Source organism: Sorex araneus, chromosome 5 (genome assembly GCF_027595985.1).
Source record: "Sorex araneus isolate mSorAra2 chromosome 5, mSorAra2.pri, whole genome shotgun sequence".
Classification (NCBI taxonomy): Eukaryota; Metazoa; Chordata; class Mammalia; order Eulipotyphla; family Soricidae; genus Sorex; species Sorex araneus.
The window spans coordinates 144,324,209-144,349,977 of NC_073306.1; the positions used below are offsets into that span (position 1 = coordinate 144,324,209).

General features: G+C 50.6%; 2 protein-coding genes and 1 long non-coding RNA gene across 6 annotated transcripts in view; 2 read left to right on the forward strand and 1 right to left on the reverse strand.

Moving 5' to 3' along the window:
* GRK4 (G protein-coupled receptor kinase 4) overlaps nt 1-9,758 on the forward strand; it is a 36,506-nt gene extending 26,748 nt beyond the window's left edge. The window contains exons 9-15 of the mRNA XM_055140148.1: nt 1,032-1,069; nt 3,317-3,406; nt 4,951-5,159; nt 6,695-6,832; nt 7,158-7,295; nt 7,848-7,973; nt 9,097-9,758. Coding sequence (XP_054996123.1) covers nt 1,032-1,069; nt 3,317-3,406; nt 4,951-5,159; nt 6,695-6,832; nt 7,158-7,295; nt 7,848-7,973; nt 9,097-9,117 — 760 coding nt within the window. The 3' untranslated portion in view covers nt 9,118-9,758. The remainder of the gene's footprint in view (nt 1-1,031; nt 1,070-3,316; nt 3,407-4,950; nt 5,160-6,694; nt 6,833-7,157; nt 7,296-7,847; nt 7,974-9,096) is intronic.
* Nucleotides 9,388-14,528, reverse strand: LOC129405072 (uncharacterized). Its single transcript, XR_008630289.1, has 3 exons — nt 14,492-14,528; nt 10,689-10,844; nt 9,388-9,522 (listed from the first exon to the last, which is right to left on the reverse strand). It is a non-coding gene; the product is annotated as an uncharacterized LOC129405072 (long non-coding RNA).
* Nucleotides 14,529-14,634: 106 nt separating this feature from the next.
* HTT (huntingtin) overlaps nt 14,635-25,769 on the forward strand; it is a 107,619-nt gene continuing 96,484 nt past the window's right edge. For all 4 annotated transcript variants that reach the window (XM_055140448.1, XM_055140450.1, XM_055140449.1 and 1 more), the window contains exon 1: nt 14,635-14,969. In XM_055140448.1, coding sequence (XP_054996423.1) covers nt 14,773-14,969 — 197 coding nt within the window. In that variant the 5' untranslated portion in view covers nt 14,635-14,772. The remainder of the gene's footprint in view (nt 14,970-25,769) is intronic.

Here is a 25,769-nt window from a genome sequence, read left to right on the forward strand (position 1 = left end):
AAAAGGAAACTGTTGATTTGGGGTTTTTAGTGTCTTGTAAAAATTAGGGGCTGGGGCTGAAGTGACAGCAGTGGATAATGTTTGCTTGCATGCGGCCAAGCAGGGTTCAATGCCCAGCATTGCATAAGGTCCCCTAAACACCACCGTGAGTGATTCCTGAGTGCAGAGCCAGGAGTCACCTCTGAGCACTGCTCACTAGACTATCACTTTGGCCCTGCTGCATTTTTTTCACAATGTTTATACAACTTTTCACAACACAGAAAATAATTAAAAAAAAAAAAAGCCAGCTTGGGAAGAGCAGGAGTACACTAGAGGCTATGGGCACCTCTGTGCCCACAGACTGCACTCCTTCAACGCCCCCCCCCTCGCATTCCTGCGGGCAGCACCTCAGTGCCTGGAGCCCTCACCACGACTGCGGTCTGGATGCACTGAGCCAGAGTTGGAACACACTCAGTTCCTGTCTCTCCATCCTTTGGGAAGTGTTTTCCTTCTAGGAGAGAAATGATTAACGCTGAGAGCTGATGTCTTGCCGTTCAGTCTTCCATGATTCATGTCCATTGGATGTTTGCTGAATAGGTCACTAATGTTGACAGTGTGTTTCCTGCAGGGTTGGGGGGTGGGGGAATGTGGGTGCACTGGAGTACACAGAGCCTGGGAAGTGGGTGTGTGTCAGTCACTCTTATAGGCAAGGACAGCATGGCCGGTGAGGTGAAGGACGCATAACTACGAAGTGGGAGAGCAAGGACCCCCCAACTGACTTCTTCTCATGTGGGAGCCTTTGCTGTCTTGACCCAGGGTATCAGTGGCACCATGGAGGGCCATTCACACAGGACTGGCCCCTCCTGCCCTGGGCACTCCCCAGCTCATCACAGACTTGTCTCTGGCTATGGCCAGAAGCAGGGCCAATGCTTCCCCTGGCACTGTCCTTGTGGGATGGCAGGGGAGGGGCCGGGAGTGACATCTGTTCCCGTGCCTGCTGGGTGCTGGCGTCTGTGTAAATGAGCCTTTCATTGCTGCTTCTTTCCTTGCAGAGACTTAAAGCCCGAGAATATTCTCCTGGATGATCGTGGTAAGTCTGTCCAACAAACCTGCTAGGCAGGCCTAGAGAGAAGTCTGTGTGCCTCCTGGCCAGGAGCAGCTGTGAGGACCTGCCCAGGGCCTCTGTGCAAGGCTTCTGGCCTTTCGCTCAGCAGCATGCTGAAGACACGGCAGGAGCTCCTCTTTTGCTCCTTCCTGCTGGGCGTCCACGTCCAGCCTCAGCCCCCAGGTGATGGTCCCCATTCCCAGGGCACCCATCTCCAAGCAGGACCACAGATGGACTACAGATGCTGTGTGGGCCTTCTGGCTGGCTTTGTGTCCACAGCCTGGGTGGTGATCACTCAGCCACAGCGGGTTAGTTGGTGGCCTTCCCACTGTCTCAGAACCTTGGTGATGTCCAGGAGACGGTGTGAACTGAGGCTGCCCCACTCCTGCCGAGGAGGGGAAGGCCGAGTGCCCCACAGATGGGGCACTTAGAAGCACAGGTTCCTCCCTACTGGCCAAGTGGCCTCTTTCCTGCTGGCCGCGGCCCACACAGGGCACTGGGAAAGGCTCATGATGGAAAAGGCAGGATCCTCTCTTCAAGGAGGTGAGCCGCGATTTGGGATCTTGCTGTGGCCCTGAAACTGCCTGATGCCACTGTGGCAGCCAGACAGGGGCACGGCCTATGCCAGCAAGGGGCAGTGCCCAGCTGTGCTGTGGAAGGGAGAGCAGTAGAGCAGGCCAGGGGTGGGGAAGGAAGATGACCATATGCGTTTGTATTTGCTCATATCTAGAGAGAGGGTGGGGGGAACAGTGAGAAGGAAGGAAGCTGGGGCACGCTGTCACCAAGTGTCAACGCTGGCGTTCTTCCCTATGTCAGTTCCCCAGTGCTGGGACCGTAGCTGAAAGTGTATTGAATCTAGAGTATGATTTTCAGGGAACTGTCAGCTTAGCTCTTGCATGTGCTTCTGCAGTGTCTCCAGGCTGCGGCCATCAAGTGTGGCTGCCTCCCTGCCTGCTCTATGGGTTTCAGTGCCCTGGGTAGATTTTACTCAGTGTGAAACAGTTCATGGGATGTTTTGTTTGGGTCCCACTGGGTGGAGTAGGAGGCTCTTCCCTGGTCTGCGGCTTCTCTGGGGTACCTAGTGCTAGCACCATGTCCAAAGGTCCTGCCCATGCCCTTACCTGAAATGAAAGGGTTTCTTCCTTTTTCTTTCTTTTGGGGTGGGATTCCCAAGCAGTGCTCAGGAGGTCCAGGGGTCCCACCTACAATTTTTTTTTTTAATTTTAGTGGTAGGTCACATCCAGTGGTGCTCAGGGCTAACCCCTGGCTCTACACTGAAGATGGCAGGGCAGGCTTGGGAACCATATTGGGTGCCAGGGATTGAAACCGGTTGGCTACATGTGAGGCAAGTGCCCTCCCCACTGACTTAAGGCTTCAGCTCCACCTGCGATGCTTGGCCTGCCCTGCCATCCTGCAGGGTCTGGCATTGCCCAGCTCATCTGGGCTGCCCCGCAGTGCTGGGGGCTCTAGGACCACATCCAGCAGTGCTGGGGAGTTCTGAGACCATACCTGGGGGTGCTGGGGGTTCTGAGACATGCCCAGTGGTACTGGGGCAGTTCTGAGACCATACCAAGAGGTGATGGGGGAGGGGTTCTGAGACCATACCTTGGGGCCCTGGGGGGTTTCTGAGACCATACCTGGGGGTGCTGGGGAGTTCTGAGACCATACCTGGGGGTGCTGGGAAGTTCTGAGACCATACCTGGGGGTGCTGGGGGGGGTTCTGAGACCATACCCATCGATGCTGGGGGTTCTAAGATCATATCCAGGGATGCTGGGGGGAGGGTGGTTCTGAGACCATACCTGGGAGTGCTTTGGGCTTCAGGACTGCACCTCAGCACATGTGACACCAGGAATCAAACTCAACAGAGCCTAACCACAATACCATCTCATGGCCTCCAGTTTTATTTGGAGGTGTTTAGGGCTGACTCCTGACTCTATGCTCAGGGTTACTCCTGTTGTGCTTGAGGGACCATATGGGGTGCAGGGATTGACCCTCAGTCAACCACTGCAAGGCAAGTGCCCTGCCCACTGTACTGTCACTCTGGCCTCTGGCACCTGGTTTAATTTTTGCATTGTAGCATTTATTTTCATGTCTCTCTGTGATTCTAGATAGTTCCCTCATAGCCATCAGGTGTTTCCCACGTGTCCTTTCTGTCCTCTTTCTCACTGTTGTTCAAGTATCAACACCTCCCCCCACCTCATAATCTGCATGATATATTTGAACACACACAGGGCACATCCGGATTTCAGATCTTGGGTTAGCCATTGAGATCCCGGAGGGGTCCATGGTTCGAGGAAGAGCTGGAACCGTCGGCTACATGGGTATGTGGAAGCTTCAGCACCAGCCCTTTCTCTCTAGATGCCCATCTTCAGGGAAACACTGCCCCAGGCGGGCACCTGGAGATGTGTTTAAACCTGGGAGCCACTGCACAACCGGGCCAGCCTCACAGAGACAGCGTAGCTAAGAGAGGGCAGAAGGGGTCTGGCTGTGCCCTCCTGACCCTCACAGGCCTCTCAGCCTGAGAGAAATGCCCACCTCAGGATGCCGAGACCTCGTTGGCACGACTGCAGAGGAAAGAGGCATGTGTATGTGGCCCTACCCACAGTTTGCCTCTGACCAGAGGGAACTGGGGTGTCTGCTGCCACCTGCTTCTGGGGGTTGGACCAGATGCCCAAGGGGCTTCCTGGAGCTGCCTCCCGTGCTCAGTGCTCATGGCAATTCAGTTTGTCCGTTATGAATGTGTAAACTGTTTCTGGACTGACCTGCCATTAGTGCCACAGAATGCACCATCTGAAGCCATGTGGGCCCCAGAATACTCAGCCACGCGGTGGTGCCCTGATCCAATGCTGGGACATTTCATCACACCTGAAACCAGCCTCCCATGTTCATTGCTCCGTCCCTCCTGGACTAAGGCCACGGTCCACTTTGTTTCCATTCTTAGCACTCAGTCCATTTAATTTGGGTTTTTTTTTGTTTTTTTTTTTGTTTTGTTTTGTTTTTGCTTTTTAGGTCACACCCGGCGATGCACAGGGTCACTCCTGGCTCATGCACTCAGGAATTACCCCCGGTGGTGCTCAGGGGACCATATGGGATGCTGGGATTCGAACCCGGGTTGGCCGCGTGCAAGGCAAACGCTCTACCCGCTGTGCTATCACTCCAGCCCCTTAATTTGGTTTTGTTTTGGGGCCATACCTGGCGGTGCTCAAGGCTTATTCTGGGTTTTGTGTTCAGGGATCACTCCTAGTGATGCTCGGAGGGACTGTCTGTAGTGCTGGGAATCAAACCTAGGTTGGCCAAGTGCAAAGAAAGTGCTTTAATCCCTATCCTATCTCTGCAGCCTATGCACTTTTAATTAATTTTTTTAATTAATTAATTTTGATTTATGAGCCACCCCCGACAATGCTTAGGACTTATTCCTTAGCCAGGGATCACTCCTGGCAGGCTTAGGGATCTCATCTCATGTGGGATGCCAGGGATTGAAACCGAGTTGACTGTGCAAGGCAAGTGCCTTCCCTGATTTACTATCTCTCTGGTTCTGTGCTTGTTTAATTTCAATAAGATAATACACTATTTGCTTTTTTGTATTTAGCATCTTTGACTTGCTATCATTTCCAGGTTGTAGTGAATATGAAATTTCTGGGTCTGAGGTATATGGTAGAGCACACATCTCATTCATGTAGGCCCTGGGCTTGATGACCAGCACACACACACACACACACACACACACACACACACACACACACACACACACACACACACACACACCTCAACACTCACAGAGTTCATATGTATTATCTGGAATTAATTATGGAGACTTTTAACCCCAACATTAATTTAATTGAGATTTCCTGTATCTGTTGTGTAGCTCCTGAAGTGCTCAGTAATGAAAAATACACGTTTAGTCCTGATTGGTGGGGACTTGGCTGTGTGATATATGAAATGATTCAGGGACATTCTCCATTCAGAAAATTCAAAGAGAAAGTCCAGCGGGAGGAGGTGGACCAAAGAGTGAAGAACGACACTGAAGAATATTCCATGAAGTTTTCTGAGGATGCCAAATCCATCTGCAGGATGGTGAGTCAGGCTCTGGAGGCTGGGCAGGGGAACTGTCACTCTCTGGCAGTTGCCAGGAGTTCTGGGAAGTCCCGCCTTCACAGGCTCTGCTCCAGCTCAGCAGCCTCTGGGAAGGAAGCCACCCCGTCCCCTCCCCGGTCAGGGCCATATTTTGGGAGGTCAGGGTTTGGGAACTCAGGGGCTCCAGCTAGCGCAGTGCTTGGGGGTGGTTTTCAGCCATTCTCAGGGGACCATGTCCCGCCTGGAGGGAACCAGCTCTGCGTGCAACTGTCACTGGTCCTGGGCCAGGCCCCTGGAGCTGTCACTAGGCCAGGTCCTGGGCCAGATTGTAGGTTCCAATTTTTCCTCTGGAGCCATTTAGGCAGCCTGGCTTTTTGATAGACAGTAAGTGTGGGGATGGGTCAAGAAAGAGCCAGGAGGGTGAGCATAACCTATACACACTGAAACCCAGGTCTGGTCCCCTGAACACTGCCAGGCGCGACCCTAAAACGAAAGAATAATCATGGTAGTTGGTGCTGGCAAGGCCTCTTTGTGCTGTGGAAATGACAGACTTCAGAGTAAGGAGTGCTTCAGAAAGGCACTTCCTATTCTTTTTTTTTTTTTTTTTTGCTTTTTGGGTCACACCCAGCAATGCTCAGGGGTCACTCCTGGCTCTGCACTCAGGAATTACCCCTGGCCATGCTCAGGGGACCATATGGGATGCTGGGAATCGAACCTGGGTCGGGCGCGTGCAAGGCAAATGCCCTACCCGCTGTGCTATCGCTCCAGCCCCAGGCACTTCCTATTCTTAGGATCAAACTTTCTGTTCACTTTTATACAGCCAGTTTTGTAGTTATCTTCACCCCTCTCCATAACCCTCCCCTGTGCTGCCATGCTTGAAGGGCTCATGGAGCTGTACTCACACTTGGCAGCTCATGCTGTGGAGCTAGAGGGGTAAACACGTGCATCTGAGTGCAGTGCTCCCAGGAATCAATCTGCTATCCACTGGGGGTCTGAAGGGGAGAGCCACGGCACCATTCCTGGCAGCAGCACGTTTGGGTGGTGTGGAAATCAAGTGACACACAGACGTTCCCAGGCCCTTGTTTTTCCAATAGATATATTTTTTGGGTGGTGTGTTTGGTCCATACCCTATAGTACTCAGGGGATACTTCTGGCTCTGTGCCCACAGATCACTCCTGGCAGGGTTCAGGAGACCCTGTGTGATGCCAGGGTGGCCACATGAAAGACAAGCAGCAGCCCAGCCCCCTGTGCCATGGCTCCAACCCTTTGCCAGTCTTTGCCTCCCTGTGGCCTTAGTAGACTATTGAATGACTAGATTGACGTGGCTCCTTGCCCTGACTGTAACAGCACTGATGTTGTGATTCTGTAGTGGGAGACAGTGCAGATTCTTCTCCAGTATCACGTGAGCCCCCAAGTGACAGGCTGGGACCTGCACACCCCAGGCCCATGCCAAGCTTGCGCTCAGCCCCGGTGCTCTCGAACCATTTTCTCTTGAAGCTGAGTGGTGGAATGGATACTTCCTTTGCCTCTTGCAGTTGCTCACCAAGAATCCCAAGAATCGTCTGGGGTGCCAGGGCAAAGGGGCAGCTGAAGTGAAAGAACACCCCATCTTCAAGAACATCAACTTCAAGAGGCTGGAAGCACATATGCTCGAGCCCCCTTTCAGTCCTGATGTAAGTGTCCTGACACCACACCCCGCACACCTGCCCCTTTGCCTCTCTTGACCCTGGCTGCCTTGGGGGGGGGGATCCTGCACGGGTCAGTGGGCATGCTGGGTGGTAGGGAGCTCTGGGAAGGTTTCTGGAAAATGGGGTTCAGGAAGCAACAGGCAGCCGGGCAGCTGAGGAGACCCTCTGATAGGAGAGGGGGGAATGCCGTGAGATCTCGCAGGGCATTCACACATGGATCTTGTGCCAGCTGCATGTTGTGGGGCTCAAGTGCGGTGGGGGAGATACAGCCCGGAAAGGCCCCCCAGCCCTCTGGGTTCTAACCACACAGCCACAAGCCGTGTACTGTAAGAACATCCTGGACATCGACCAGTTCTCTGCTGTGAAAGGCGTCCACCTTGACTCCTCTGACACCACCTTCTACACCCAGTTTGCCACAGGCTCTGTCTCCATCCCCTGGCAGAACGAGGTAGTGTCCTTCCCTGAGTTTGTCGTTCCTCATGGGGACAGCAACGCACTGTGGGTGGGACAGTGCCATGTGACTCTGGGTGACTGATCTTGTGTGGGACTATGTGGGGATCACGTGGGTGATTGTATGACCATGTAGGGTGACCGTGTGTTTGTGTCCAAAGAAAGTGAGGTTTTGCCCAGCAGTTGCTTCTGGTCCCTGTACAAAGGGCACCATCTTGAGTCTGATGGGAGCTTTCTGGTCTCTGACTCCCGTTCCCCAAGCAGGTGGGCCAGCAGCCAGCATCCTCTCAGTTAACAGCTTTGGGGTTACCCTCAGGGAGAGGAAGAAGAAGACACATTGCTAACCACAGAAGAGGTCAGGGACCAGAGAGGGGGCTCGGGGTTTTGTCCTCATGGTCCTTGAGCAACACTGGGTGTGACCCTAAGCACTGAGCCAGGAGTGGTTCCTGCACCATTGGGTGTGGAAGAAAAACACAGAAAAGCAGCAGGCAGGTGGCTGGAGTGCACACCTGACCATATGTGGCCTTTCTCTGCTCTCCTGGGGGTGCAGATGATCGAATCTGAATGCTTCAAGGACATAAATGAAATCACGAACGAGAAAGGTCTGGATGATGAGAATAAATATACACCTTCCTCATCAAAGAAAGGCTTCTTCTATAGACTCCTCAGAAGCAGAGTAAGCATCACACGTTTTGTTGTCTTGTGCGTTTAATTTGTTACAAGTAGCATTTTCCAAAGTAAGTATGTTTTGATTTTCAACACTTTATTTTTACTATTTTTAAAATTTTGGGCCACTCCCAGCAGTGCTTGGAGGACTAAGTGGTACCAGGGGCCTCCAGCCTGTGAAGTTTGTGCTCCAGTCTTTGAGTCACCTCCTTGTTCCCATGCTGTTTGTGGTAGGCACTGGCCATGATTTAGGAGACAGCCCTCAGAGACTGTGGAAAGTTCAGCCAGAAAAATGCTCACATGTTACTCCTGTTGGTATGAAGACACACTAGCCTTAGCAAACATTCATCTGCCAACAACAAGGCACAGGATATGGCTCAAGGGCTAGATAGAGTGCAGCCTCTGCAGGGAGGAACCTGGTTTGGTCCCCAGCACTGCATAGAAGCAAACCCCGTGCACCAAACCAAAAATAGCCACTGAACACTGCCAGCGTGACCCAAAAGCACTTTAGACTCAGAAATCATATCTTTTAGAATGATCAAAGCCTCCATTATCTAGATTGCTCTACTGAATGTTCCAGCTTTCCCCCTTATCTCACTGCCTTTGCAGTAAAGTGCTGATTTCTCCAGGATGGAAAGATATATATATATTTTTTTCTTTTTGGGTCACACCTGGCAATGCACAGGGGTTACTCCTGGCTCTACACTCAGGAATTACCCCTGGCCGTGCTCAGGGGACCATATGGGATGCTGGGATTTGAACCCGGGTCGGCCGCGTGCAAGGCAAACGCCCTACCCGCTGTGCTATCTCTCCAGCCCCCAGGATGGAAAGATATTTTGCAGAGACTATACAACAGCCTTAACCTTAGGAATTTTTCCTTTCATGCCAAGTTTTTCTCTGTCCATTCTCCATGTATTCAGGGTTGTCCATTCAGTGTTGAACATTAGCACTCTAGTTTTTTGTTTTGTTTTGTTTTACTGGTTTTAGGGCACACCGGGAGGTGCTTAATCTATTCCTGGCTCTGTGTTCAGAAGCGACCCCTTGTGCTTAGGGGACCATATGTGGCCCTAGGAATAGGACCTGGGTCAGCTGTGTTCAAGTTCCTAAACCCTGTACTATCTCTCTGTCCCTAGTCTTATCTTTCTACAGCATAAAAATCTAACTTCATGGGCCAGGAAGGTGCCTCAGAGTGTTGGAGCATCTGCTTTACGTGTGGGAGCCCTAGGCAGGATCTCTGGCACCACGTGCTTCTGTCTCGTCCCCAGCACTGAGCTGGAATGGCCCAGAACACTTCAGTTCAAAAATCAAAACCAAAGAAAAAGCCAAGCCTCAGGGGTGAAAATCTCTGGCTCTCTTACAAGCCCACATTTTCTTGGGGAACCTCCTGCCACCTATTTCTGAGGATGGTCCAGTGCTCGGTAGTACCACACATGGAGCCGCAGCATGCCCCGCTCAGAGTGGGTGCGTCCTTCTCTGGGCATCCCTCTGAGGACTGACTGTGCAGATGACACCAGGGCCCAGGACCCAGTGGCAATGGATCTTTTTGAGGATCTCTGCATCTGAAGTAAAATAATTGTTGTCAAGTTAGTCAAGTTAAACTGACTAAAAACAGTCAAGTTAACCCCACAGTTGTTTCAGCTGCCCCAGCTGGGAAGAGGCCCTGCCCGGGTCGGTGACTGCCCTGCTTCTGCCATGTTGCAGGGCTGCCTCAGCCCCTGCCCCAAGAAGACAAAGTTGCAGAACAACAGAGACTGACCCTCCCAGAGAGGCCCTCATGGTGACTTAAAATAAACATGTGCCCCAGCTCCAAGTGTGCTGAGTCTCTACTGTTTTCCTAGGGACACAAACTGTCTCCCCTGACACCTCCATTGAAGCACAAGCCACCTGTGGATGATGGGACCCCAGGAACCTCCAGGTGTGACAGCTTGTGGCAGCTTGAGAAACACATAGGCAGCAACCCTACCACATTGGGAAGGGGGGGTGGCTTCTGGGGGTGGGGCGTCCCCCTTATTGTTGTCCTTGTTTCCCGTCTCCCTTCCCATGTGATGCCATGGGACTGAATCCCAGCCTGAGTACTCCCCTCTCCCATGCTGTGGGGGCTTTCCAGATGGTGATGCCACTCTGTGGCCGGCCGTGGCTGCCCACCACCTCTGAAGTACACTGAGGAATTTCCCTGACAGCCAGCTCTGTGGCTGGTGTGCCAACGAGTGGGGCATGTGGGCGTCCAAGGTGGAGGAGTAGCACCCAGGGCTGGGGGAATGGCAGGATCATGGTGCTCTGGCGGATACTCTCTGGGCAGTGCTCTCCAGGAGGCTGCCTGCAAAGCTCTGCACAGTGCCCAAGGCAGGAAAGTAGAGTCTGTTTTTCAGGGCCACTGAGACTTGTATCCTGAAGTGAGGGGTCATGACTGGGGAAGTGTCGTGGGGAGTGTAGAAGCTTCTGGAGCTGGAAATGCTGAGGCAGGTGATGGCCTTGTCAGGCTGGGCCAGCAGCCTCTGAGCAGGGAGGCTGAGGAGGGAGAAAACTCACCTTTGGGCTGGAGCAATAGTACTGAAGGGAGGGCATTTGCCTTGCATGTGGTTAACCTGGTTTTGTTCCCCGACATCCCATATAGTCCCCCAAGCACCGCCAGGAGTAATTCCTTAGTGCAGAGCCCCGAGTAAGTCCTGAGCATCGCTGGGTGTGATCCAAAAATCGAGAAAAAAGAAAGAAAAAAACTGCTCACCTTTGTGGGAAACTTAGCTTGGATCTTGATGCCCTCCAAGCCCCAAAACAGACTTCTTGTGGAGGCCGCAAGAATTTCACATGGTAGGGTGCAGGGATCCCCCAAGGTATGGAGCACTCTTGTAGTTTGTGAGCTTTGTCCTCTTCAGCAGGGCTGCTACGCTGGCGGAGTGGCATTTGGGACTGAGTTTCCAAGGAAACACCCCACTTGCTGGGCAACATCCCTGGGGATCACTTCCTAGTTTTCTTTACCTGTCACCCAACTATGCAGATGGTTTTACCTCACCTGTTCAGGCTAAACCCAACTATCCTGTACTTGAGATACACCTAAAACAGTGGATGTGGATCAAGGTGAACCCCCAAGAAGGTACACCAAGCAAACACGAACACAGAGCAGTGACCACAGTCTTGGTCTCAGATAGGATGGAACTGGGACCAAACAGAGTTCTTATGTTGTTAAGGGTACAACATCAAACATTATCAATGGTCAGAAGTCTTCAAAGTAGCGGTAAGAGATTTAATCTACCCTTATATTCAGTTAGATGGACCTAACCTGCTTGGTCAGTTGTGCAAGGCAAGCACCTTCCCCACTGCTCTATCTCTCCAGCCCATGAAGTTTGTTCTTTTTTTTTTTTGCTTTTTGGGTCACACCTGGCGATGCACAGGGGTTACTCCTGGCTCTGCACTCAGGAATTACCCCTGGCCATGCTCAGGGGACCATATGGGATGCTGGGATTTGAACCTGGGTTGGCCGTGTGCAAGGCAAACGCCCTACCCGCTGTGCTATCTCTCCAGCCCCGAAGTTTGTTCTTAAAAAGATAAATTGATATCTAACTTAATCAAGAAAAACAAGGGAAGATAATACAAATGCACAAAGAAAACCACAAAGTGATATTTAAAGATAAGAATACCTTGTACAAGTTTATGAAAACATAAGATCTGAAAAGAATGCAATTTTAGGAAAATGCAATTCATCAAAATTAAGTGCGGTTGAAGTACACAAAATGTGAACAGATGGGGCTAGAGTGATAGTACAGCAGGTAGGGCGTTCACCTTGCATGCAGTTTACCGATTTGATTTCCAGCATCCCATATGGTCCCCCGAGCACCACCAGGAGTAATTCCTGAGTGCAGAACCAGGAGTAACTCCTGTACATTGCCAGGTGTGATCCAAAAAGATAAAAATTAGAAAGTTAACAGACTAATTTCAAAGGAAGAAATAAAGCCAAAGAACTGCCTTTCAAAAAAGCACAAGAGGGCCTGGAGAGAATACAGTGGGCTGGGTGCTTGCTTGCCTTGAAACATGGCCTACCAGTGTTCAATCCCATCACCCCACATGGTTCCCTGAGCCCTGCCAGGAGTGATCCCTGAGTGCTGAGCCAGCATTACGCCTTGAACACTACCAGGTATGTCCCAAAAACAAAGCACCAAGGCTGACTAAAGAGAGAGCTCTAATAGTTGAGCTCATGCTTTGCTCACCTGAGTCTAGGGTTTGATCCCCAGCACCACAAGGTCCCTCTAGGAGTGACCACTTTGCACAGATTCAGGAGTAGTTCTTGAGCACTGCTGGGTGTGACCGAACAAAATAATAAAAAAGTACCAGAGGGCTGAAGAGACCCCATGAGCAATGAGCTACTCCTCAAGCACCATGCTGGTAGTAACCTCTAAGTATTGCTGTATCTGCCCAGCTTCCCTCCAAATCATTCCAAAACAAAAAGGACATCAAAGTCTCAAGACAGCTCAGCAGTAGAGTGCCTGACTTGCAAGTATGAGGCCACTGGGGCCTGTGAGTACAGTCCCTGGCACCATACCAACCACCACAGATAAAGTGTGCAAGTACTGCCAACATACACACAACCACAGAAACAACAGCTACACTGAAGGAAAGGGGGAAATGGGGGGGGGAAGAATGGCTGGGACATGAATACAGAGTATGGCAAGGAAGGTGTTTGCCTTGCATAGGCTAACCTGGGTTTGATCCCCAGCAATATGTGCAGTCACCTGAGTCCAGCCAGGAGTGATCCCTGAGCACCTCCAGGTGCATCCCCAAAACAAAAAAAGTGTTTTAAAGTACATCATTAGGACTGTAAATGTGGTTTAAATGGTAGAGAACATGGCTAGCATGTGTGAGACCCTATTTGATCCTTGGCACTGCACGTCCTAGCTGCCAGTTCAGCAGTGCTGGGATGGTTCGAGTGACCTGGGGGCATCAGTCAGTGTGACTCATATATATATATATATATATATATATATATATATCTCCAGGGCCAGAGAGATAGAACAGTGGGTAAGGCACTTGACTTGCATGCAACTGTCCAAGTTTGATCTGTGGTACGGCACATGGTTCCGCGGGTACAAGTAGGAGTAATACTGAGCACTACCAGGTGTGGCTCAAACCCTCTCCCCAGTCACATAAAAATTTACTAGTTGAATAGTCTAATGTCACTGTCACTGTCATCCTGTTGCTCATCGATTTGCTCAGGCAGGCACCAGTAACGTCACCATTGTGAGACTTGTTACTGTTTTTGGCATATCGAATATGCTACGGGTAGCTTGCATGGCTCTGCTGTGCAGGTGGGACACTCTTAGTAGCTTGCCAGGCTCTCCGAGAGGGATGGAGGAATTCAACCTGGGTTGACTTCATGCAGCGCGTGCAAGGCAAATGCTCTGCCGCTGTGCTATCGCTCCAGCCCATAGTCTAATGCACGGCTTAATTTCAGGAAATTCAGTAATTCAATAAACCATCCAGTAAAACCTAAACCCAAGGGGGATGTTAAAGATTGTTTTTTATAGATGTAAATGCATTTGACCAAATTCAACACTCATTTTTTCTTCTTTTTTTGGGTCACACCCGGCGATGAACAGGGGTCACTCCTGGCTCTGCACTCAGGAATTACTCCAGGCAGTGCTCAGGGGACCATTGGGATGCTGGGAATCAAACCTGGGTCGGCCGTGTGCAAGGCAAACGCCCTACCCGCTGTGCTTTCGCTCCAGCCCCAACACCCATTTTTTAAAACAATAAGTGCTTTTGAAATTTTTTGGTTTGGGGACCACACCTTGCAGTGCTCAGGGCTCCTCCTTTTGTATATTAGCTTGGAGGTCACTACATCTGGCTCTGTGCTGGAGGGGCCCTGCAGATTCAGTGACAGCGGCCACAGTGGTGGAGGGGTCGCCCTCTTTTTCCCAAACGCATCAGTCCCTCTGAACAGGTGACTGTGAAACAAGACCGCTGGGAGGCTGGCAGAAGAGGGTACCGGTCCAGGGCACAGCGCCCTGTTCCGGCTGGGTGCTCTCCCTGCCCTCAGGGCGCCTGCCACCCTAGACACCTTGGTGGCCTCTTTGCCGGGCCACCTGAGCCACAGCTCCCACCCGGGCGCCCTGAGGGAGACAGCTGCGCCGGTGGAGCAGCCTGGACCCCACGGGACGCCGGTTGCACACTGGGAGGGCGCCACATGCCCGGGTTCCGCAGGCCTCGGGCTTAAGCCAGTCTCAAACAGGCCGTGACCACTGCTGCGGAGGACGGGGGAGCTTCTGGCCACGGAGTTTCCCTCACGACCTTCTCCCCAGGGGGCGCCGCCTCTGGGGACTCGTTCCTAGGGGGCTTCACCTTCCGGGACTCGTTCCTCAGGCACCTCTTTCCTTAGGAACGCCCCTCCAGGCGTCGCCTCGTCGGCGCCCGCCCCGCGCCCGCCCCGCTACGCCTCGCCCGCTCCACGCCCCGCTACGCCCCGCCCACAACCACCTGCAAGGCCCCGCCTCCTCCGCCAGGCCCCGCCCCCGCGCTGCGTCCCCGCTGCGCCCTCACCTCAGCGGAGCGCTGCAGCCTCTGCCGCGGAGGCGGCTCCGGGAGGCGGGCCATGGACTCTGACGACATATCGGTCTGTCAGTCATTCTCCCAGCCCCGCCCCCTCGACGGACGTCGCAGGCGTCCGGCCGCGGAGGCTGCCGGGACGGGTCCAAGATGGCCGGGCGTCTGCGGTCCGCTCTCGTCTGCGGCCCCGAGTCCCATTCATTGCCCCGCTGCTGAGAGGCGTCACGAGCCGGTCCGAGGACTCCGGGCGCTGCCCCGTGGGGCGGGAAGCCGCCATGGCGACCCTCGAAAAGCTGATGAAGGCCTTCGAGTCCCTCAAGTCGTTCCAGCAGCAGCAGCAGCAGCCGCCGCCGCCGCCGTCTCAGCTGCCTCAGCCGCCGCCGCAGGCGCAGCCGCCGCCGCCTCAGCCGCAGCCGCCGCCGCCGCCGCCGCCGCAGGGCCCGGCCGGGGCCGACGAGCCGCTGCACCGACCGTGAGTGCGCGCGGGCGCCCTGTCCCGTGGGAGGCCGCGGGCCGGCCGTGACACCGCGCCGGGCGCGGGGACTGGCGGGCGCGGAGGTGTCGGCCGGCCGCGGCGCCCCGTCACCGGCCGGGGCCGCCTCCGTTTCCACGCAGGCCCTGAGACTTCGGGGGTCGTGTTGGCTTGTGTTAGGATAAAACTGACCAGTCGGGTCCCGCCTCAGAGGTCAGGAACCTGTTGCGACCAGGGGACGAGCAGACCACCCAGCTTGCCTTATCTCTGCTGCAGGCAGTTCCGAATCCCAGCTCGCCCGGCACGCCCGCCTTGCTGCCCCGGTCGGCGGCCGCCGCTGAGGGCTGTGCCAACCCCGAATCGATCCAAAACTTTGATCTCTGCCTCTTACTGCGCCGGCAGAACCCGAATTTGCTGGTGTACAAAGCAAGGGTGCCAGGGGCGTTCCTTTTCACAGCCAGCTTGATAAAGGAGGTTTTTCCTCTTAGCTTATTTGAAGGTAGCGTGTGAACCTCTTGTTTACACGTTATTTTTGTGTCATACATTAACCTGTTAACAAATGCCGAAGTTAGAAAGGAGCAAGAATTAAACGCTCTTTCTTTTAATTTCTTTCTTCCCTTTCTTCTGAAGGCCTGATCCATTTCAGGCAAGTATTACAGTATATCTTCATCTTCGTGTGTGTCTTTCCCGATAGAATCCTTTACATGTTTTAAGATTTTCGAATTAAAACAGAAGTCTTTCTTTGTTTTTATTTTGGGGCCACACCTGGCTGTGCTCAGGGTTTACCCCTGGCTCTGTGCTCAAGGATCACTCCTAGAGGGCTCAGGGGACAGTATGGATTGCCAGGGATCAAACCTAGCTTCACAGCACACTAGGCAACCCCGTACCTGCTATCCTATCTCTCTGGCCCCCCAAAACAAGTATTTTTGTGTATTAACTTTGAATGGTTCTTTTTTTAAAAAAAAAACTTTTTGGGTCACACCCAGCGATGCTCAGGGGTTACTCCTGGCTCTGCACTCAGGAATTACTCCTGGCGGTGCTGGGGGGACCGTATGGGATGCTGAGAATCGAACCTGGGTCAGCCGCGTGCAAGGCAAATGCCCTACCCACTGTGCTATTGCTCCAGCCCCTTGAACGGTTCTTAATGTGTGGAAATTAACGGAAGTAACTTAATCATTGTTAGTTTAAATAAAACGCATGGATCTCAGACTTGCTGTTGAGAAGATAGGTGTATATGAATTAAGAGTCACAAACTCTGCTTGCAAGTTTGGATGTCGGCTTTCTATTCAGATGCTTCAGCAGGAAAACCTGTTCTTCAGAGTGAGGTTGGTCAAAGGCAGGGGAGAAGGAATCTGTTCTATTCCTGTGTCTCTGCTCACTGTTTTGTGGTGGTGTAGTGTCACAGCCATGCTTAGGCTCTGCTCGGGGCCTCTTGGCGCCTGCTCTCAGCAGATAGATGCGTGGTTCTGGCTGGGACTCGCGTCATCTCTGCAAGGCTGGCTTGCCTGGGAGTGTCAGTATTTGGGAGAGTCCTAATAGTAAATTACAAGGCCACCGACACTTGTCACAGGCACTTTCTCATCCTCTCTCAGATTCCCTCAGGTTGTTCATCCCTCAGTGCATATTCCTGAACGTTCCTGCATGTCAGGCACTTCTGGGTGCGTTGTTAGAGCAGTGAACAAATGAAGTGCTGCCCTTACGAAGTCTTCATTGAATATCCAGCAGACAACTCCAGGGCTGGTAACAGCTTGTCGGATGGTACTGGAGGAGCAGAGCAGGCACGGAGCTGGGGCTGCATGTCCAGGCTCGGTGTGGTGTGGTGTGGATGTTTCAGATTGGGTGTCCAGGGAAGGGCTTTGAAGAGAGACCAGGAGATGGAGCTGTCAGCGTGGATGGCGGAGGAGCTTGTGGGCAGGCGCACTGGTCAGAGCCCCCTGCTGGAGGGCTAGCTAGGATGCCTGGCTGGTCATTCTCAGCCGGAGCCTCCCCATCCCCACAGGGAATCCCTGTCGGGAAATGAAGACAGGCCTCAGGCAGCTCTGCAAGCGGTAGGCACTAGAGGGTCTAGTCCAAGGAGGGCAGGATTGTAGCCTGCTCCAAGGACGTGGATGGGGCCATGAGCAGGAGCGGGAAAGCAGGAAGCAGGAAGATCTGTGGAGATCCAGTGCTCAGGAAGGGAGCGCCTGTTCAGATGCTGGCAGTGTGGTAAGAGAACTGAGATTTAGGTATTTACTGGTTTTGGACCTCACCCAGTATTGCTTATGGCTTATTCCTGGCTTTGAGCTCAGGGATCACTCTTGGGAGGGCACTGGGGGACTGTATGGCGTGCTAGGGAACAGATCCAGGTCAGCCACATGATTCCTGTACTACCTCAGCCTATGACTGAATTTGTTTTTTATTTTGGGCCACACCCAGTGCTGCTCAGGGCTTACCCCTGGCTCGGTGCTCAGGGAGACCGTCTGGGGTGCCATGGATCTAACCCAGGTTGGCCACGGTGCAAGGCAAGCACCCTACCAATATACTATCTCTTTAGACGCCCCTCCCCCATAGTGACTGAGGGGTTTTGATTTTTTGGGGGGCGGTTTGTTTTTGTTTGGGGGGGCCACACTAGACTGTGCTGAGTTATAAAGTAGACTCAACAAGGCTTGCTGGTCTCTGTCTTAACAGTTTAGGGACACCTGGTGCAGGATTCAGTTTTGAGAAATCCAGAAAACCCTGTTGCAGTATCTTAAATAAGTAACAGTGAAAGTAAATGGTTTGTTAAAAATTAGGGTTTGAGTAAGTTCATCGATAACATTTCTTACACTTAGTTCTCAAACCCTTGCTTATTTTCCTGTTTAGTCTTGAATTATAATAGTTCTTTAATTATTTGGAATCTCTAGCTTATCAGATATGGCTTGGGGATTCTCTTCCCTTGCTGATGTCCAAACATGCTGTTTTGGTTGCTATTCTTTGGTGATTCTGCTTTAGTTTATATTCTAAGAAACTGTTGCCTGGTTCCCCATCACAAGGATTAATTATTTCTATATTTTCTTTTCTTTTGTTTTTGGGCCATGCTGGCTGTGCTCAAGACTTACTCCTGACTCTGTGCTCAGGGATCACTCCTCGCATGTTTGGGAGACCATATGGGGTGTCAGGGATCGAACCCAGGCCAGCTGTGTGCAAGGCAGAACTCTGTTTGCTCTACTATTCCACCGGCCGCTTTTATATTTTCTTTTAAGAGTTGTGGAGGATTTCCCTTCCTCTTTTTTTCCAGGTCGTGGGGCTATACACGCCCACGGTGCTCAGCTTCTTCCTGGCTCTGGCAGACTGTGTATGATACCTAGACCTGATGGTTCAGTGATCAAGTCTGAAGATGTGGTCCTGCTCAGGCTAGGTAGTACTAGGATACTACCAGGGCCAATCCTGATGGTGCTGGAGGGATGGGACATCTGGATGAGGCCAGAGTCCTACCTCTGTGCTAGCTCCTTGACCCCTTGGGTTAAGTTTTATATTCTTCGTTCTTTTACCTCTGGAAATCCAGTTGTCCAATTCTCCCTAAAGGAATTATCTTGACACCTGTTGAAAAGTAATTGCACATAAATGTGTGGATTCTCCCCCCCCCTCTCTCTCTCTCTCTCTCTCTCGCTTGCTCACTCGCTCTCTCGCTCTTTTGCTCTTGCTCTCTCTCCTCTCTTTCTCCCTCTCCCTCTCTCCACTACCCCCCCCTCCCTGCACCATGCCCAGACCACACTCAGCAATGATCAGGGCTTACTCCTGGCTCTGTATTTGGTGTGGGGCTGAGATGACTATATGGGGTCCCAGGGATTGAACCTTGTTGGCCATGTGCAAGGCAGGTAACCTACCTGTTGTATTATCTTTTCAGCCCCCAAAGTGTGGATTTCTTTATTTCATTGATCTCCGTGTGTATTCTTCACTAGTATCAGACAGTCTTGATTACCCTAGTTTTGTATCTTAATTTTAAATACTCAAATTTGAGGTCTCCAATCTCTTCTCTTTTCCTCTCCTCCCCTCTCTTCCACTCCCCTCCTCTTCCCTCCCCTACTCTGCTCTCCTCTGCTCTCCTCTCCCGTCCTCTCCTGTCTTCTCCTATACCTGGGGGTGCTCAGGACTTACTCTTAGCTTTGCACTCAGAAATCACTCCTGGCAGGACTTAGAGGGCCCTATGGGGTGCCAGGGATCAGATCTGGGTTGAACATAGGCAAAGAAGACTTTATCCCTATACTATCTTTTTTGCTCCAGTTTTTGTCTTTTTTCAGTGTTGTTTGGCTGTCTGGGGCTCCTTGTGTTTCTCTGTGAACCATGAATTCAGTGTTAAGTTTCTGCAAAGAAACTGTGTTGGGATTCTACTGGGGGTCGCACTGAATCCCAGTTCATTGCATTTGAATATTGGCACCTAACCAGTGTTAAGTCTTTGGGCCCATGACCCTCGGCAAGCTTTATCCAAGAGTAAAGAGTAAGCTCTGTGGTACAGTGTGTCAGATTTTCTCAGCTAAAGGCAGCAAGAAGCAGTATGTGACTGAGGCTACCATGTACTGATGAGCTTTTATTAATCATACTAAAATTTTGTATAGTTTTCATATTATCAAATAATTTGATTTTTTTGTGGGGGGAAATCACGTTTTTCGGAATGTAAGTATAGGCCTAGAGATAGTCCAGGGGTTAAGGCACTTGCTTTGTGTGCACCTCTGCATTGAGTGTGGTTCCTGTGGGCTGGAGCCATAGTACTGTGGGCAGGGCACTTGCCTTACACGTAGTTGACTCATCCCATATGGTCACGTGAGCACTACCAGGAGTGATTTCCTAAGTGCGGAGCCAGGAGTAACCCCTGAGCACTCTGGGTGTGAGCCTCTCCCCGCCCCCCCCAAAAAAAAATGTGGCCCCTGAGCTCTGCTAGAGGACACTCCTGAGGACAGATTCAGGAACCATGGGTATGATCCAACTTGATCCAGTCGCACATCCCTGCAGCCAAGAGTGCTGCCCAGTGAGGCCCAGGTAATTCTTGTCTCTGCAGGCGCTGAGCCACACAGCTTCCATGAGGCCTCAGCTTGGCCGGGGTGCCAAAAGTCTCTGGGAGTGATCTCGTGGGTCCCTGAGCAGTTGATCAGTCTCCTTCCCTCCCCCGAATCGGAACCTTCTTAGCTGCAGTCTGATGAAACTAATGGCAGCCTGTGGTTTATCCTGCCCTGGGCTGAAGTCTGATGGGATTGTGAAGGGGGAGCACACAGGGAGCTGGTGCTCTTGGCTCTGCAGCACACCGAAAACAGAATAAGTAGATGAAAATGATAGGACCACGGTAGGAAATCCTTTCAGTTGCTTTTTTATTATTATTGTTAAAACAGTCTTAAAGTTATGTTTTGTTTTTGTTTTTGGGCCACATCTGCAATGCTCAGGGGTTACTCCTTGCTCTGCATCCAGGAATTACTCCTAGTGATGCTCAGAGGACCATAGGGGATGCTGGAGATCAGACCCGGGGTGGGAGTGTGCAAGGCAAATGCCTTACCCGCTGTACTATTGCTCCAACCCCAAAGTTATGTTTATTTGTTTTTTTGTTTTTTGCTTTTTGGGTCACACCTGGCGATGCACAGGGGTCACTCCTGGCTCATGCACTCAGGAATTACTCCTGGCGGTGCTCAGGGGACCATATGGGGTGCTGGGAATCGAACCCGGGTTGGCCTCGTGCAAGGCAAACGCCCTACCCGCTGTGCTATCACTCCAGCCCCCCAAAGTTATGTTTAAATAGCCTGTATGAAAAACAAAGCTTTCTAGTCTTTTCATATTTTCAAAGAAAAATACCAGGTTTTGTCTTCCCTGGTTTGTGAAAGCACAAGTGTTTAGTGGTGTTCTTTTTGTTTGCTTGTGAGCAGGACTGGGATCTGTTGCATTTCTCATCACTAGGCACTGTGTGACAGACATTGTTCCAAGCAGCCTATGTCATTCCTGGGGGTGCTGGGAGCGCTCTGTGTCTGCGTTGGCCAGACAAAGGTCCCTGCACTCAGCTCTGCGGGCCTCTGTTGGAGTCTCTGCCTTCAGGCCTCACCCTTACTCAGTTCCCGAGTCAGTCGGCAATGCGCCAGCACCCTTGGAACAGATGGATCCACATTGATTCTTGTTTTAATAAGAAGTAGTGAAAACAGCATGAGAGTTACAAGAGCATTTTTTTTCTTTTTTTAAGAAATTTATTGAATCACCGTGAGATAGTTATAAGCTTTCATGTTTGGGTTGCAATCTCACAATGATCAAGCACCCATCCCTCCACCAGTGCACATTCCCCACCACCAATATCCCGGGTATACCCCCCCTTTCCAACCCTCCCTCTATCTCCATGGCAGACAATATTCCCCATGCTCTCTCTCTCTTTTAGGCATTATGGCTTGCAACACAGACACTGAGAGGTCATCATGTTTGGGCCATTATCTACTTTCGGCATGCATCTCCCATCCCAACTGGTTCCTCCAGCCATCATTTTCTTAGTGATCTATTTCATCTGCTTTCTCCGATCATGAAGCAGTCTTCAATCTATGGGACAATCCTCCTGGCCCTTGTATCTACTGTCCTTGGGTGTCAGCCTCATGTGATGTTATTCTATACTCCAAAAACGAGTGCAGTCCTTCTATGTCTGTCCCTCTCTTTCTGACTCATTTCATTTAGCATGACACTCTCTATGTCTATCCATTTATAAGCAAATATCATGACTTCATTTCTCCTAATACCTGCATAGTATTCCATCATGTAGATGTACCAAAGTTTCTTTAACCAGTCATCTGTTTTAGGGCACTCGGGTTATTTCCATATTTTGGCTATTGTGAACAGTGATGCAATGAATATATAGGTACAGATGTCATTTCTTTTGTGCTTCTTTGCATCCTCGGGATATATTCCCAGAAGTGGTATTGCGAGGTCAAATGGAAGCTCAGTTTCTAGTTTTTGAAGGACTGTCCATATTGTTTTCCAGAAAGGCTGGACCAGTTGGCATTCCCACCAATAGTGAAAGAGCGTCCCTTTTTCCCCACATTCACGCCAGCACTGGTTGCTTTTGCTCTTTTGAGTGTGTGCCAGTCTCTGTGGTGTGAGATGATATCTCATTGTTTTGATTTGCATCTCCCTGATGACTAGCAATGTAGAGCATTTTTTCATGGACCTTTTGGCCATTTGTATTTCTTTTTTGAGCAACGTTCTGTTCATTTCTTCTCCCCATTTTTTGAAGGGGTTGGAGGTTTTTTTCTTATACAATTCTACTAGTGTCTTGTTTATCCTTGATATTAATCCCTTATCTCATGGGTATTGGGGAAATATTCTTTCCCATTCTGTGGGCTCTTTCTGTATTTTGGTCACTGTTTCTTTTGAAGTGCAGAAGCTTCTTAGTTTAATGTAGTCCAATTTGTTAATGTTTGCTTCCACTTGCATGGTCAGTGCTGTTTTGTCCTTAAAGATGCTTTTAGCTTCAATGTCATGGAGAGTTCTGCCTACATTTTCTTCTATGAGCCTTATAGATTCATGTCTGATATTGAGATCTTTAATCCACTTTGACCTGACTTTTGTCCCTGGCATTAGACAGAGGTCAGAGTTCATTTTTTTGCAGGTAGCTATCCAGTTTTCCCAGCATCACTTGTTGAAGAGGCTTCTCTTGTTCCACTTTGCATTTCTTGTTTCTTTGTCAAAGATTAAGTGGTCATAGGTTGAGCTTCCATTTGACGCAGCAATACCACTGCTGGGAATATATCCCAGAGGAGCAAAAGAGTATAGTCGAAATGACATCTGCACTTACATGTTCATCGCAGCACTGTTTACAATAGCCAGAATCTGGAAAAAACCTGAGTGCCCTAGAACAGATGACTGGCTGAAGAAACTTTGGTACATCTATACAATGGAATACTATGCAGCTGTTAGAAAAAATGAGGTCATGAAGTTTGCATATAAGTGGATCAGCATGGAAAGTATCATGCTAAGTGAAATGAATCAGAAAGAGAGAGACAGACATAGAAAGATTGCACTCATCTGTGGAATATAGAATAATAGAATAGGAGTCTAACACCCAAGAATAGTAGAAATAAGTACCAGGAGGTTGACTCCATGGCTTGGAGGCTGGTCTCTCATTCTGGGCAACTCAGAAGGGAACACCAAGTAAAATGTGGTCGGAGGTCATGCGGGGGAAGCGTGACATGTGCCGAATGTAGACTAGAGACTGAACACAATGGCCACTCAACACCTTTATTGCAAACCACAACACCTAATCAGAGAGAGAGAACAAAAGGGAATACCCTGCCATAGTGGCAGTGTAGGGTGGGGGGAGATGGGACTGGGGAGGGTGGGAGGGATGCTGGGTTTACTGGTGATGGAGAATGGGCACTGGTGAAGGGATGGGTTCTTGAACTTTGTATGGGGGAAACATGAGCACAAAAATGTATAAATCTGTAACTGTACCCTCACGGTGATTCACTAATAAAAAAAATAATTAAAAAAAAAGATTAAGTGGTCATATATTTAGGGGTCTGTGCCAGGATATTCAGAGTTACAGGAGCACTTAATGGTGTGTTTGGTGGTTAGTTCAGTGCTGGACTATGTTAGAGACACTAAGCCTTAGGTCTATTGGGAGCGGAAAGGGCTCAGTGGCCCAGCACCTGCCTGGCACTGCAGGGACCCTCAGTACCTCTGGTGTAGCATCTAAAAAAGTATCGTCTGGCCAGTGTTTTGATAGCACTTGTGAGAAGCATGGAATCTGTCAGACCTTGCCCCACCCTGCCTCTAAATTAGAATCTGCATTTAGCAAGTTCTGCAAGAATTCTATGTACACTTGAGTTTTTAATATGGGGGTAGTGGGGTCATACCTATATGCTAGTCCAGGCAGTTGTTACTCCTGGCGATGCTCAGAGAACCATATGCGATGGGTGCTGAGGTGCTGATGGGTGCCAGGGTCAGCCACATGCAAGGCAAATGCCTTACCTACTGTATTAACTCTCTGGCACCTACTCTGCTGCCCACCACAGGCCTTAGTCTGGTGCTCAGAGACACCATCAGCATTTGGGCTTGAAGACTTTAGGTTGCCAGCATATGTGCAGGGGTAGTTGAAGCTGGAGAATCCTGCGTCCTTCTGCACTGAGCATTCTTGCAGGTGGAGCGGAAGTTGGAAGATTAGTCAGTAGGGACAAGCCTCTGGGAATGGGGCTCAGGGCCAAGTTGATTGGAGCAGGTGATCTGGAAGGCCCCTTTCAGCAAGGGATTGCTGCATGTTCTGGGCGCAAGCTTCACAGTGATGGCACGAGAAGAATAGTCATAGGATAAGGGAAGGGGATGGCAGGAAGTGTTCTGAGAAATGACCTTGAGCAGAGTTGGGGAGCATATCACATGACTCCAGGGGCAAAGAGGCAGGAGTGCTTCCTGGTGTAAGGGATTGTACGGAGCTAGTGTTTAGAGCAACACAAAAGGCAGAAATGGGAGAGAAGGTCAGAGAGGCAGAAAACATTCAGGAAGCTTTTAGAACCCATAGAAGGATCTCATATTGTACTCTGGCCAGATGCACACTGTCATGTTACAAGTGGTCCAATTTATGGGTGCGCATGTGTGTGTGGGGGGGGGGGCGGAGTTTGGTTGGTTTTGGTTTTGGGGCCACACTGAGCAATGCTCAGGGCTTATTCTTGGCTCTGCACTTCGGGATCACTCCTGGTAGCTCAGAGGACCATATGTGGTGCCAGGGATTGAATCCCAGTAGGCTGGATGCAAGGCAAGCACCCTACCCACTGTACTGTCATTCCAACCCAGTGGTTTTTTAAAAAAAACACATTGATTACATTCAGTTTGGCACAGATGAAACTGGGTCACTCAGTTATTGCTGGTATAAAATGGTAGATACTCTGGAATACATATTAGTGTTTTTTTTTTTTTAGAACTGAACATATATTTTGTTACCTTATGAGTCAGTTGTGGTACCCCTTAACATTTTTCCCACTTAAATGAACAATTAGATTCCTAATAGCCCCAACTGGAAATTGTTTAGCGGCCCCTCAACAGGTGAATGCTTTAAGCAGTATAAGGGAATTTTCTCCTGGTACCTGGAGGGAATCATACTGGGGAATGCCCCAGCTCTCAGAAGTTCTGTTCGGGGTCCTCTTTACCTAACCTCATTGAAATGACGGCTTCGGGGTCGGAGCCGTAATATAGTGGGGAGAGCGTTTGCCTCGAATGCAGCTGACCTGTATTCGATCTCCTGCATTCCATATGGTCTTCAGAGCCTGCCAGGAGAGATTTCTGAGTGTAGAACCTAGCATGGCCAGGTGTGGTCCTTCTTCCCCCCAAAAAAAGGGGAGGGAGGAAAGAAATGAGTTTTAGGAATGGAGATTAGTTGCTGATTGCCAGGACTAGGGGTACCGTAGTAAATGTCTGGTGCCAGACCAAAGTAGCTAGTGGCATGAGAAGGTCAGATTCTGGATCTCCTTGGAGGAAAATCAAACAGCATTTAAAATCTTTTTTTTTTTTTTGGCCACACCCTGTGGTGCTCAGAGCTTATTCCTGGCACGTGCTACTTCCAGCAGTGCTCGGGAGCTGGACTGTACCTTGAGTGGAACCCAGTCTTTCGTGCATGCAAGGCCTGTGCTCCACCACTGGAACCACATCTGCAGCCCTTCTCCTTCCATCCTTATAGCCATGTATTTTGAGAGATTTGATTTCTCTGAGCTGCAGTGTTCGTGTCTGTAAGATGGGGATCAGAGCATTAGCAGTGTGTGAGGATGGAACCCCATTTCCCCAATTGCACTGCTGACTTTATAGATACTTTTTGTGGACTTATGTCACCTGATGTAAGCT